General features: G+C 39.9%; 1 protein-coding gene, 1 long non-coding RNA gene and 1 pseudogene across 2 annotated transcripts in view; all 3 read left to right on the top strand.

Moving 5' to 3' along the window:
* Positions 1-3767, top strand: part of LOC149831047 (uncharacterized) — a 28439-nt gene extending 24672 nt beyond the window's left edge. The window contains exon 8 of the mRNA XM_090011959.1: positions 3432-3767. Coding sequence (XP_089868085.1) covers positions 3432-3565 — 134 coding nt within the window. The 3' untranslated portion in view covers positions 3566-3767. The remainder of the gene's footprint in view (positions 1-3431) is intronic.
* A 3665-nt stretch (positions 3768-7432) lies between these two features.
* Positions 7433-9025, top strand: LOC149831048 (pentatricopeptide repeat-containing protein At1g15510, chloroplastic pseudogene; annotated as a pseudogene).
* A 3518-nt stretch (positions 9026-12543) lies between these two features.
* On the top strand, positions 12544-13438 carry LOC149831049 (uncharacterized). Its single transcript, XR_016432981.1, has 3 exons — positions 12544-12620; positions 12794-12836; positions 13018-13438. It is a non-coding gene; the product is annotated as an uncharacterized LOC149831049 (long non-coding RNA).
* The last annotated feature ends 787 nt before the right edge of the window (positions 13439-14225 follow it).

A 14225-nucleotide genomic window follows, 5' to 3' on the forward strand; every position in this document is an offset into this window, starting at 1 on the left:
TAACCCAAAATTTAAGAGGATTTTTTTTTTTATAACAGCGGAAACAAGAAATATTATAGGGTTAAGCATTCCGGAACATTACCGTGAAGAGCAAACCCAAAACATTTATTCCATTTCATTATCACTGAAAATTAACGTTAGAGTTTTAAATATTATAAACAATTAAATTACAATAAACCCAAGCGATCCCTGGAACAATAAATCCAAAAATCTCGATCCGATGCATCATCCCGCAGCCGCTCATAAACCCTATTATTTACCTGAAAAATAGTAAATTGATTAGAATTAGACTACCACGTCTAAGTAGGAAAACTGTAACTCTTAATGCAGGTATATCATGAATCTCGTATGTGATGTGAGTCTCAAAGGGATTTTCAACATATATCTAAACAAGTAAGCAGATTATGCAACAGAAATCAACAATCATAAACCTGAGCATGTAAGCAGTTATACCATAACAATAACTGAGCAAGTAAAGCATATTATGCAACATTAATAAGCAAGTGAGGTATGTTATGCAGCAACAAATAACAATAACATGCATAACTTTCATGTAATAATTCAATCATCTCGTATTTGCACATTTCAGGATTTCAGTTCATTACAAATTCAGAATATAAAGCATGCTGATAGAATATACCAATGTTTCTTTAATAACTTCACTCATTGTGATACCTAACTGTTCTAAATAGTGATTATTTTATCTTATCCCGCGGGTACACACGGGCCGAGGCAACCATCGCAGAAGAGAACGTTCAGGGTATATTATTCAAAGTTGTTTCATTAACCCGAACATTCTAACTGAGACTGAAATCCCAAGGGAGCGGCCTGTGACCGAGAGAACTTCCCAAAGGCTAAAACCAAAACAGGATGCATCCCTAACTTCTGCAGAAGAATAAAGAGCTACCATCTAGGACATATTGGTAGTCCGGGTCCCCCCCAACTCCGAGGACTGGGGACCAACGAGTCATTTTAACTCGAAACAATTAAACACGTCCCTGGAGTTTTGTACCACCTACCCTCTTCAAGGTAAGCCCGAATCTGAGTGGATTATCTTTTCATTTAATTAATTTTCCGAAGTACAGGGCATTTCCCCAACTTCCTTCTACTACCATAGCAGTAGAATTCCCAACCTTAGTCATTTTACCAAGGTGCATAAAACAGTCTCAACCCTTTATCATATTTATTGTATAAACCCACTCAAAGTGCTCTGGTGCCTTTAAACCAGTCAAGCACACAAACCCCGGTACCTTTAAACCAGTCAGGCCACAAAATTTAAATTTAAGATTCTCATCGGTGTTATGGTTATTACCCAGAGTGTTTCGATACCTTTAAATTGTCAATCACCGATCCCCCGGTACCTTTAAACCAGTCAGACTCACATTACCTCCATATATGATTCAATTTTTCACACTATTTCCGCTTATGATTTCGAGGGCTAGTGTGCCCCAACACGTAGAGCCATACACTATCAACTCTTACCAAGAACAAGTAGAGTATTGATCTGTTAAGAAAAAGGGCACTTAGGGCAGATTCAGGGATTCGTGATTTGCAAAATACATACCCTTTTCTCCACCACATTAACAATTTATGTTTCAAAATATGCGGTGTAGACACGGAAGCACATTCACTCAAGTTAAATAGGCATATGGATCATAAGTATCTACATATCATAAGCATTTCCATAATACAATCTAGCAGCATACCCATATGTCTGAACCCAACACACAGTTAAACGAAACAGTGCCACATAATACAAAATTTATAGTCAATGTTGCTGTAATCAAGTGAACTTAAATTCCTACTGATTCAAGAACTCAGAACTGTGAAAGTAAACCATAATAGTGCACTAACAATCAATATGGTGAAAGCAGGCCATACTGTTGCAATAACAAAAAACACACGGTTGAAGGAGCAGAGAAAGGGGGTTTTAATCCTTGGATAACATGCATCGCCAGACGGACGCCGACAACCTCCCCACCCCCCACTCCCCCTCGGCGATGCTTCAGGTGACAACCCTGACGACATCCTGAGGCAAAACTCGGCGCCAACAAAAACCCCTGCAGCCCGACGGCTACATATTAAACCCTCGATCTGTTTTTTTTTTTTTTAATGAGGGTCTTCGGGCGGTAACCGGCATATGGCTGCCGGGAATGGCAGTCGCCCCACAACGACTGTTACCGCCGACCAGCGACCCACGGCGACCGGTGGTCACCTCAAGTTGGCTCTGTCGCCGGTGAAGGTTGTTGCCTCATGACAACAGTCTGCTGGGAAACGTTGTTGCCTCACAGTGGCAGTAGCCATTTACTGGTGACCAATGTTGACGGGTTGAGGAAACGTTGTTGCCCCATGATGACAGTTCCAGTCTTGCAAACAATCACCTCACGATGGTGACCACGGCGATAGACTGCTAGAAAACAATCACCTCACGATGGTTGTTGTTGTCAACCTGTGACTTACGTCGCCCCACGGCGACAGTCGTAGCAAACGTCAGCAGGCCCGCACGTACCCATGCGCAACGGTTTGCATGGTAGTGGGCCCATAACCCAATGTTGGCGTTACCTGAAACAACATACACAGAAAGCGTACCTGCAAGTATATCTGCTGACGCCACAGAGTGTGCGTGCGGGTGTTCAGCGTTCTCCTCATCCGGTCGACGCCCACGATGAGCCCAAGCCTTAGGTCGACAGTGAGCAAGACCCTATACCACGTCATTTGTACATGGAATTTGGGTAGACTTGCAGCGAAACTCATCATCTTCGTAGCAATCAACCCCCTTATATAATGAGGAAAGAGGCATTTACGTATGTAACTTCCACCAACTATCTCCCCATTATATGGCCCACTAATGGTGTCAAACCGGGTCACCCAAATGGGTTGGACCCAGATCTGTTATGTCCAACATTGCTTTGAAGTACATCTTAGTGCTTTATGTGGTGGAATTGGATTTAATTGAATTCCCTTGTATTGATTCCAAAATTGTCATTTAATGAATCAGTTCATGTCTGTCCATGATGACTTCGCTCATTTGGTAAGGACTACTCGTGAATGTCACCAAGTTAACACAACATCATGAGTTTGAAACCCACGGGTGCATGTCCTTTGCCGCAAGGCCAAAGATGGATGTATTCCCTAGTGGGCAAGATGGGTGTATTCCCTGGTGAACAAAGGAACCTGAGGTTGTATGTCAATGAATGTACGAGGGTTTTTTCCAGATTATCCAAAAATTTCACAGGAGAATGTTTTGTATCTACATCTATACATGGGTGAAAGTTGGTCAGTCAAGTGGGGGATTGTTTCACTTGTTTGTCTTAATGTTTTGCATTTAAAGATATTTTGTTCTAAGTTCTAACCTCTTATGGATGACTGTTTTCAAGCCCTTACAGCGCTGCATGAATCTGATATGACTTCTGAATAATTTAAATGGCTGATGCAGGGTGCTGCTTCAATGGCAGGAAGGAGAATTACTGTTCTCCGTCAAGCTGGCGCAGCTTCTGATCATCCTATTGATCCGTCTTACCCAGAGGGAGCATATCTTACCAACTACTTGCTTCGAGTACTATGAAAAAGTTGCTAGCCGCTTGGAGATGGGGTTAAGATTTGGCCAGGTCGCCATGATGCACAAATTGAATTCTGTGTTGTTTTTCATGAAACTAACCTTACAGATATGATCTACATGGTTTGGATAGTGGGAATCGACTCTTGGCTCGCCCAATAGGTATGTACGATTTTATAATCCTTAAATCAATAGCTCACAATGTGTGATATTTTCTCTGCTCAAAATTATGTTTTTTGGTCGAAAATTTGCGATCCAAGAGCTGGTCTCTAGCATTTGAACCATGCTCGATCTTACCTGTGAGGTCTGATTGGGTCAACATGAACCACACCTATAATCTCTAACTCATTCGGAATGTCAGGTTGACATGACCAAACGGTCCCCCTTGGAGATGTTCTTTCAATTGTAAATGGGATTCTTCTGTTTTTGAGTCTACCTACTCTAGTCCATTTTGACTGCATCTTCTGGTGTAGCCATTTCTGTTGATTATCTGAAAATCATACTAGGTTAATCATATTATATACCATGTGCTCTCTCTCTCTCTCTCATACGCACACACCCCTGACCTGATTATAATCAAGCAGGGATAAGGGGAGGTTCAATCCAAATTCAAATTTAAGTGATAGTACTGGGCTCAATTGAAAAGGTTGAACGAGGGTTTTCCACATCCAAAGTGGAATTGGAGCCGAACTGACAGAACTCAGAACCGAATATCGACCTAACACAGTACAAATCTGAATCTGAATCTAAAAGTCCAAACATGCAAGTCTGAATCCTTGATCCGAATGCACATCAGACTGCTAATGAGCTCACAAGATCAGGTGTGGGTATGACTGATTGTAAGTCCCAGTTGGATCTGTTCCATCCAGGGTTGCCAGAAACTCTACTTACATATGAGAAACTCATTTCTTAGGAAACTGTTTCCGAAATCGGAGACCTAGCATTTCCAAAACTTGTGGGGAACTTCTAAAAATGCATTCACCACTCATTTCTGGAGTTGCCAGAAACTCTACTTACATATGAGAAACTCATTTCCTGGGAAACTGTTTCCAAAATAGGAGACCCAGTGTTTCCAAAATTTGTGGGGAACTTTTAAAAGTGCATGTACAACTCATTTCACATCACATGGGAAACCTATTTACTTTATATAGAAAACTCGTTTCTTTATTTGGAAAACATATTTTCCTACATTTCTTGTAAGTTTTCTTTAAATAAGATTTTTTTAATAAAGAGTTGGGATATATGTGTTATTCAAAATTTTAGTTCACGTCACCTTTTGTTAGAATGTTCCAAGTTTGAACCCCAAATGGTACGGTTGTATAACTGGTAGGTAGGGGTGGGGTACCGGGTTGAAACCCAGCCCATTATATAAGTGGCCTGGGCTCGGGCCAGCCCGCGGGCTACTTGGGACTGAGTTATTTATTAAAATTTTTAATAATATAAAATTTTTGAAAATTAATTATTGCATAGTAACTTGGATAACTATTATTATATACTTAATTAGTTGCATGGAAATTTGTTATTTGTTAATTATTACTATTTACTTAATTAGTTGTACCGATTAGAAATTAGTTGCATGAGAACTTGTTATTCTCTCATTAACCCATAATTTCAGTCAAGCATTTATGCATTTTAAGATTGGGTCAGTCTGGGGTGGGTCAGACCCGGCCTGCTTCACATTGGCCCGTTTAGCCAATGAGTTAGGCCATGGACTTCTCTTCAAACCCGAACCCATTAAGAGGGTCAAAACCCAGCCCGAGCAATGGCCCAGTCCATTAGTGGACCAGGTCGGGCCAGCCCAATGCCCACCCCTACTGGTAGGTGTCTGCCTAACCCCAGCTTTTTCTTTTGAAAAAATTAATTACTTATTTAAAAAGCTAAATTTTGTATACATTTTTAACATTAAAAGAATGCAATTTTTTGAATGTTTTTTTTAGTGAAATGTATTGTGTGAAATTGAAAATAAAAAAAATTAATGTAACTGCATTATTTTTTCTTATTTCTTTGTTCTATCAAAATCTATGTTGCATTAAAATACTTTATTTATGATATTTAATAATTTTATTAAAAGTAAGCTAACTATGCACTTATTTATACGAAATACAACCAACTTTATAATAGCTTTGTAGTTATAGTCAATTGTAATCATATATTTTATAAAAAAATTTATTGATTCTTATTATTTATCACAATATTAGTAAAAAAGTAATTTTTATGTAAACTTGTAATATTTTCATGATTATCGACCTTTGCATTTGCTGCACACATGTATATGTCATGTTTCCTATTTCACGTTAACTTTAAAATGTCTTGTTTCCCGTTTTTGTTTCTCAACACATTTCTCATTTTCGTTTCCCTTCCTGGCAACCTTGGTTCCACCTTTCACATGAACAAATCACCCACCTGGGTCGAACGACATAACTGGACCAGGTGGTTCCACACCATCCTAACTGGGAGGGTTTGAACCATATGGGAGTTGGACTGGCTAATCTTTGTTGGGGATTTTATTTTATAGGTTAACTCCTTACTAAGATTAAAAGGAATTAGGAATGTTTGAGAAAGACGTCGAACTAGAGACCGTTGGATTTGAGATTCTAAGAGCCTATCATTCTCGTGGATGGGAAGGGCCTTTCTTGAGAAATGACATGTATTTCTTAAATCTTGTGTGAAACACATACAAAAACTCGCTATGAGCTAGTGATTGAATTTTGTGTGTAAACATAAAACACAGAAACTTGTCATCTGCACAGGGAACTTCTGTGTTTTGTGTAGTTTGATTATTTTGTAAAGTACTCAGGCCGGATCATTGAATTTGCTTCCTAGAGAAGGATGGCAGCTCAACAAGTTATCATAAAATTTGCATGAAACAAACAGGACTTAATAGGTCATATTTTTAGGATCTGTGTCAAACGGACATGCCATTTTGGCCACTTGCACCTAGTGACACGACCAGCTGAGACATGATCATTCTTTAACTAATTTTAATGTTATTTCAATAAAAGCGATACTGTTTGATTCCCTCTCGATAAGGAACCCTAGTGAAAAAATGTAATATTTTTTATTTTTTCAGATTTTTTTTACATGTGACCGTTAAGATTTGATCTACCTATTAAGTATAATAGAAACTGACTTTTGGGTGATGTTTTTCTGATGTATATATCAGATTTTATGATGGTTATTAAAAATATTAGAAAATAATTTTTATTGATTAAAAATTCAATGCTCTCGTGTCTCATTTTTCAAAAAAGTTTTTTTTAGGATAATCCAAAGAGAAAAAAAAACTATCACCGATCGCACATTGTCTGACCTTCTATTGGTAAAACCCTTGAGGTCCTCACGTACACTCAGCTTCAAGGGCAAAGGACGACACCCGTAGGCTTCGAACTTGTGACGTCCTGTAAACTTAGGTCAACTTGGTGACATTCACGAGTCTCTCGGCAGCTGAATCCTTGTAGGCTGTTCTTTTTCTTTTCTTTTTTTGGTCAAAAAAATCTCGAACTTGTGAGATTTTGAGGTAATCAAAGAGCTAAACCAGAAAAGGTTTTGGTTCGTTCGATCCGGAAATCTCCTTTGGGCGAAGTCCGCATTTGACGTGCAAGCCACATTGTGCACTATATGTGTTCTTCCTCCTCCCACCTTCTTCACATTCGCAATTTTCGAACCCATTCTTATTGTGGCACTACCAACGACGCCCTTTACGCTTCACTCCCTCTTCTCCTGCAACAAATCTTCCCTACCCATCACCCCTCCGCCTATACTGCCCTCCTACGAGCATGCACCGAAGCCAAACTCCTGTCGTTGGGCCGATCGCTTCACGCCCTCCTGCTCAGCAATGGCTTCTCTCAGAACCCCCATCTTCAAACCAGCCTCGTCGCCATGTACTCTGATTGTGGACATCTCCCCGTCGCCGATCTCGTCTTCGGCCGCGTCCGCGAGAAGGACGTTCGATCGTGGAACATGATGATTCGAGGCCTAGTCGATCATGGGCATTGCCGATCGGCTCTGAATTTGTATTCTCAGATGGCCCAACGGCGAATCGATGCCGATAATTTCACGTTTCCCTTCGTTCTCAAGGCGTGTGCCGATTTGGGCAATCTTGAAATGGGCAGAAAAGTTCATGAATCGATCAAGAGAACCGAGTTTCGGTCTCATGTTAGCGTGTGCAATTCGGTGATGGCTATGTACGCGAAGTGCGGCGAGATTGAGGGGGCGCGCAAAGTGTTTGTTGAAATGCCCCAGAGAGATTTGGTGTCTTGGACGACGCTGATATCTGGGTTGGTTCAGAGCGGTAGGTATGCGGAGGCGTTGTATGCGTTAAAGGAGATGCTTGCGGATTCTCCGGGAGTTCATCCTTCATCGGTGACTCTGGCAAGCGTGTTGCCTGCGTGCTCGTCTTTGCGATTGCTTGGGATGGGGAAGGAGATTCACTGCTTTTCTGTTAGAAGGGGATTGTTTGCGGATGTGTATGTAGCGACCGCCCTTTTGGATATGTATGCGAAATGTGGGGCTATGAGCCTAGCAATCAAGATGTTCGATGAAATGCCTCAAAGAAATGTTGTATCTTGGAACAGTATAATTGCAGGCTATAATGAAAATGGCAAGTACGTTGAAGCTCTTTCATTTTTTCGAAACATGGTGTCGTGGTCATCGTTATCTTCTTCACCAGCTTGCTCCTTGAAACCGAACTTGGTTACCCTTGTCAACCTTCTCCCCTCATGCACTCACTTAGCAGCATTGCACCATGGCAAAGAGCTACATACCTTTTCTATAAAACATCAGCTTTATCCACATTCTACCTTCATCTCGAATGTTTTAATCGATATGTATGCAAAATGTGGAGTTCTCAAATCTGCTCGTCAGGTATTTGATGCAACAAAAGAGTGGGACGTGATCAGCTGGACGGCTATGATCTCTGGCTATGGCATGCATGGAGATGGGGCAAGTACGGTAGAATTGTTCTATCGCATGCTCGAAGCAGGGATTAAGCCAGACTATGTAACGTTTGTTGGAGTGCTATCTGCTTGCAGTCGATCCGGGATGCTTGAGCAAGGCCTAGAATTATCAGAGAGAATGAAGGACGAGTATCAAGTTTTGCCTGGCATTGAGCATCACGCCTGTGTAGTTGATCTTTTAGGTCGAGCAGGCCGCTTAGAAGAGGCATTGAAATATGCAGAGCATATGCAGTGCAAGCCCAGTCCAGTTGTATGGGGATCACTTCTTGGGGCATGCAGAGTTCATAAAAATGTACTGGTAGCTGAGATAGCTGCAAAGAAGTTGTTTGAAATAGAACCTGACAATGCTGCTAACTATGTGCTACTTTCAAACATATATGCAGATGGAGGCAGATGGGGAGATGCAGCTAAGGTGAGGACTATGATGAGGGACAATGGGTTGAGGAAGCAAACGGGTTCGAGTTGTTGTAAAGGAGAGGGTGGTATCCCCTGTGAGCATGCATCCTTGGAGAATTGACATTGATGGGTTTTTTAGTGGATATGGTTAAAGGCATATGATCTTGATGTCAGTCAGGATAGTGGGAGATCAGATCAGGTGATATGTCAAAACACAGTCTTTTTGTGTTTTGAAATCATCACCGTCCATAGCCTTCATCTTTGTATAATGATGACATCAGCTTTTTTGGTGGGCCCCACTACGGTGATGAATTCGGGACACAAAAGAATTTGTGTTTTGACTTGTCACCTGATCTGACCTCTGATAATGGCAATGTTTGGAGAGCTGAAATGGATGGCATGGAATCAAGCATCATACAGTATTGACTGGATGGCATGGAATCAAGCATCAGACAGTATTGACTGGTCGCAAGGTACTCTACCGGATCACTGGATCTCCTCTTTTACGATTCATAAAGTTTATTTTTTTGAAAGAAAGATTATGATTGATAAAGTTGTGTAAAACATGATCCCGACTTTGTAGTAAGCAAATTACTTTAAAACATCATTGTGGTTAGATTGAATAATATTACTTGCACCTGTGATTTCTAGTTCAATATTTCGGTACCTTCAATTGTAGCAAATATTTACGCCTACTTGGTGTGCAAGAATTTAGCTAGGCTCAGGATATAAACAACTAATTGTCCTATGGTATGTTTTGATTATTTATTTGGCTTAACTAAGGAAGCTTATTGGATAGATTAGATAAATTTACGATAATAAGAGCAAATAAATCGGCTTCCTTAACCAATAATAAAACTTGGTTTTTGCGAACATGATCGTTCACCTATATTTTTTGACCCAAAACAAGTATAGTCAAGTATATTTGAATCAGGTTGAAATAAGATAAGCATATAAGCCTAGGTCCTGTTAAAGCTGGATTTAACCTGGCCATTTTGTCTGTCTTATATAAAAGTCTACTTTTACCCATTTTCAGCATATGCTAGTTTCGCAAAGTCTTATATCTCTTATCTGAATTTAGAACTTCATTATGATATTCAAGAAAAAATCCAGATCTAAAATCAAATTCAGTATTGGCTTATCTATGACCTAAACCATCTCTGACTTGTTTGCATCCCTATGTGCACTCGTCATGATGCTCATTCGGGCTGTCAACAGGTGAAGTATCTGACCTGCTCATGTGCTGATGAACAAAGTTTGACAGTAGGACTGTCAACAAAATCAACATGGTTGACATTTGGTGTAGTGGTTTATGTTTTGTTTTGTATTTGGGAGGTTAAGACTTTGAGTATCATTGCAATCAATAGACTTTTTATATTAAATACATTTGTTGACATTTTATCGTCAAACTTTGTTTATACTTCTAGAGTAAGGGTAAATTAGTAATTCATTTTATGAGTTACAAAGGTACTAATTCATCTGGGGTTAACCAGACCCCACCAGGTACTAGTTCATTTCAACGTATCACTGGGTTTTGAAGGAGATGTGCACCGACAGCTCCTACTAACCACGCTGAGCCTCATTGGTAATTCATCTCATGAGTTACAAAGGTAAAATGAAACATGAGTTAGTGTTAACCAAAAATAAAATAATACCTTTAAAACATGAGTTAGTGTTAACCAAGAATGTTAATTTATGATTGGGGAAATTTGATTAACCCAAGTAAAAACTTTTGTGTGAATTTGCAAACTCTTGGTGTGCACATAAATTAGACTCAAAAGTTTGAAGCTATTTGAAAATTTTCCTTTCTATATACTGTACAATCAAACTAGAATTCAAGTTCGGATAGTTTTCTTTTCTTTTCTTTTCTTTTCTTTCTGGTTAATGTGTCACTATAGTTTGGACGTTATATTACTGGGCCGAGAGCTGTCACCTTGAGGATATGAGTCGGTGCTGATTCTGTAAAACTTCATGTGTATTCTCCCTCTGACCCATTAGGGACAGTATTGCATTTGACTTGCATTCACCCTTCAACTTGAAAGCCTCAAGTCAACCCACCTAGCTAAGTGTGCGAAGCCCTTGTGGCTCAGGTTTAGGGGTGTCAATGGGTCTGGTTTGGTTTGGATCCAAATGAAACCAAACTTGGATTAGATTTTTAGGTATGGTATTGGGTTCAGACCCGAGTTTAATCAAGTCTGCTATAATAAAAAATCATACTCAAACTCGATAAGAACTATATAAACCAGACTCGGACCATACCCGGTAAAATAATATTTTTTATTATTTTTATATTAAAAAATTGTGGGTCTTAATTGGAACTCCGGTCGAGCCTGGGTCTGATCGGACCTTCGGTTCGGACCTAGGGCTTAATAAGGTCTTCTTATTTGTCATCATACCCGAACTCTGTATAGGGTTTAGTCCGGGTAAACCCGACCTGTTGACACCCTTAGCCAGGTTCAAGCAGTTGTTGGCCCAGATACGAGAGAGCTCATGTTCGATCAGAGTTTTGTTTTATTTTTCCATATCTAGTATTAACTCAACAACTGGTCGATTAGAGAAGTGAGATCATGTAGAATTTAAGTTGAGATTTAGCAACTATGCTTAGTATCTATGTCTCATGGACATACCAGTTTGGCTGTGTCTCTAGTGACACGTTAGGACACGTGGACACTGATACTGACACATGCTTATAATATTTTAACATTATTTTTTTAATGTTTTAGTTTTTATTTTAATAAAAATACAGTTTTATCATTAAAGTAACAAAAAAATAGATTTTTATTGATTAAAAATTTAAAACAATTTGTGTCCTCGTGTCCTATTTTTCAAAAGATTTTCGAACTTGAGAGTGGAACCCGCATCACGCATCCTCGTGTCTTTGTGACAGAGCTTAGTATGTATAAATTTCTTACACAATTATCCATGAAAAATACGTTGGCGTAATGACTGTGCGTTCCCGTGTATCTCACCATTGTCTTGGATCGTTTTTAAGGTTAGTATATGTGGGTATGAATTGGATATCCGATCCAATTCTTAAAATCATATTATATATTCATGTGAGTATCTGGAATGATCTCTTTATAAGCTGCTCATATCCGGACCCGAATCTAGTCGAGCTCAAAACAATAGGTCCTAAAACCCGTTATGTTTTTTATCAGGGTCTTCATTGTTTACAAACCCAAGATTACGGATCCCAATCGGCCGCGTATCCAATCACAAATCCAACCCGTTGAGATTACCCTCACGCACAAAGTACCAATTCAATAACTTAAAAATATCGTGGTATTATTTCATTACGTATAGCGATATTTATATTTTACCGATAATTTCAAAACATCACGATTTTTTGAACTTTCATCATCTGTTGCGAAAAAAAGAAACCTATAATACCCTGATATTTTCAAAATATCGGCGATATGGTGACGACGGCTGGAACCCACCCACTGACGCGAGTGGGGCCCGCCACGAACGACCAAAAACCAGCACCTTCCGTCCGTACCATCACCGCCGTCAGCTTCGGCCACGTGTCAATGTCTTGAAACGTGTCGACTTGAAAAAGCCTCATGCTTTTGCTTTTCAGTGGAAACCCCAAACTATCCCCCAAAAAATAAAAACATTTCTATTCTGTTCCCTTTCGTTATTGGCCCAAAACGGGCACCCAATTTAGAAGGCACACTTTCTCTCCTTCTCCATGGGCTTCTCTGCTGAGCCTGGAGGTACTTTTTTCTTCTATTTCTTTTATTTTTTTATTTCAAATATATATAGAGAGAGTTATTAAACGATATTCTTCTTTTGATTTCTCTTGGTTCTCGATTGTTGTTTTTCCAGTGTTCCTTGAAACCCTAATCTGTTTCTTTTTTTATCTTTCTTTTTTCTTTGGTTCTTGCAGATTGAAGGATTTTCTGAGGTTTGTTTTTTCGCTGTTTCAAGAGGTATGTTTGTTCTAGATTGCCTGTTGTTTTTACTTTTTTCTCGATGTTGGAGTGTGTTATTAGTTCTCGAGATTGATGTTCAGGAGAAAACCGTGTTTTTTTGCGATTTCTTCTGTTGTTGATCATGTTGATCTTCCCCTTGATCATTTTGTTGTTATTGGTCTTCTTCTTCCTGGACTAGGGTATCGCGGTTCTGTGAGTTTTCCATGCTGGTCCTTTATTTTTTCCAAGCGGCGATGCGGATGAGACTTGCGACTTCGGCGTTGAGGATTGCGGTATTTTTATTGGCGCTGGCGCGGGAATAATTTTGAAATTGTTCTTGGTTGTTTTCTTAGTCGTATCGTTTAGTGGGATGGAATGATGGTTGTGGTGGCTACCGGCAGGCTTTTATTTGGTTTCCTTGTTGGTTCCCTTTCGGCTTTCATTAGTGTTTTGTTAGTTGAAGCTATATGCCATGGCCAAAAAGTACATCTTGTGATGTGACATGGAATAATGAGTTATCTAGTATGTTTGGAATGCTAGATCATTGTTCCAGTAACTGTGTGTAGGGGTAATCTTTGAGTTCTTACAGTTACCATCGCCACTGGCATAGATTTTAGTAAGTCGTTGTGGTTTCTGAGGCTTATGGATGGATGAACCAGAGTTACCGGAAGCTTCTTAGATAGGTAGGAAGCTCGCTTCCCGGAAACTCGCTTCGGAAGCGCGATACTCATCTCTTTCGAAACTTCTTGAGAATCTCGATTCTCCCACACTTTTTCTATGCTTCCCAATCACATGGTCTATGCTTCCTATATGCTTTTCTCACATTTTTTTCATGTATTTTCTCTCACTCTTTCACTCACTTTCCATGTATTTTCTTTAAATTAGTAACCATCATTGTTAGATTTTAACAAAAATATAATTCTTTTCTATGTCACATGGGTGCGGGTGCGGGTGCGGGTGCGGGGGGTGCGGCACTTTCAAAAACCTTGGGTGCGGCAGGGGCAAAAATGTAAATATATATATAGAAGGGGGTTCCCCCCGGTGCGGGTCCCGTTGCGCGGTCATCGGGCGGGGCATTATAGGGGGGCCGCCCCTCGTGGGGAGTTATAGGGGGGCAGCACCCCCCCTCCCCCAAGAATTTTTTTAAAAATTCCGCAGCCCATTTCATAGGGCAAAAATTTTTTTTTTTAAAAAATCCAAAAAATAGACCGAAATGACCCTGGGTGAAGTCTATGCACCCGGTGCCGCACCCGAGTTGAGTCATGTCGACGCGGGTGCGACACCCTGCTAGCCAAATCCCTGTTACATAGATTCTTTTACTAAAAAATTATGAAATATAAGAATGATCAATTTTATTTTAGTTTTTATTTGTTTCTTGTTCGATTCCTATTCAATTACTATATTGCT

Source organism: Nuphar pumila, chromosome 7 (assembly GCF_984573655.1).
Source record: "Nuphar pumila chromosome 7, dmNupPumi1.hap1.1, whole genome shotgun sequence".
Classification (NCBI taxonomy): Eukaryota; Viridiplantae; Streptophyta; class Magnoliopsida; order Nymphaeales; family Nymphaeaceae; genus Nuphar; species Nuphar pumila.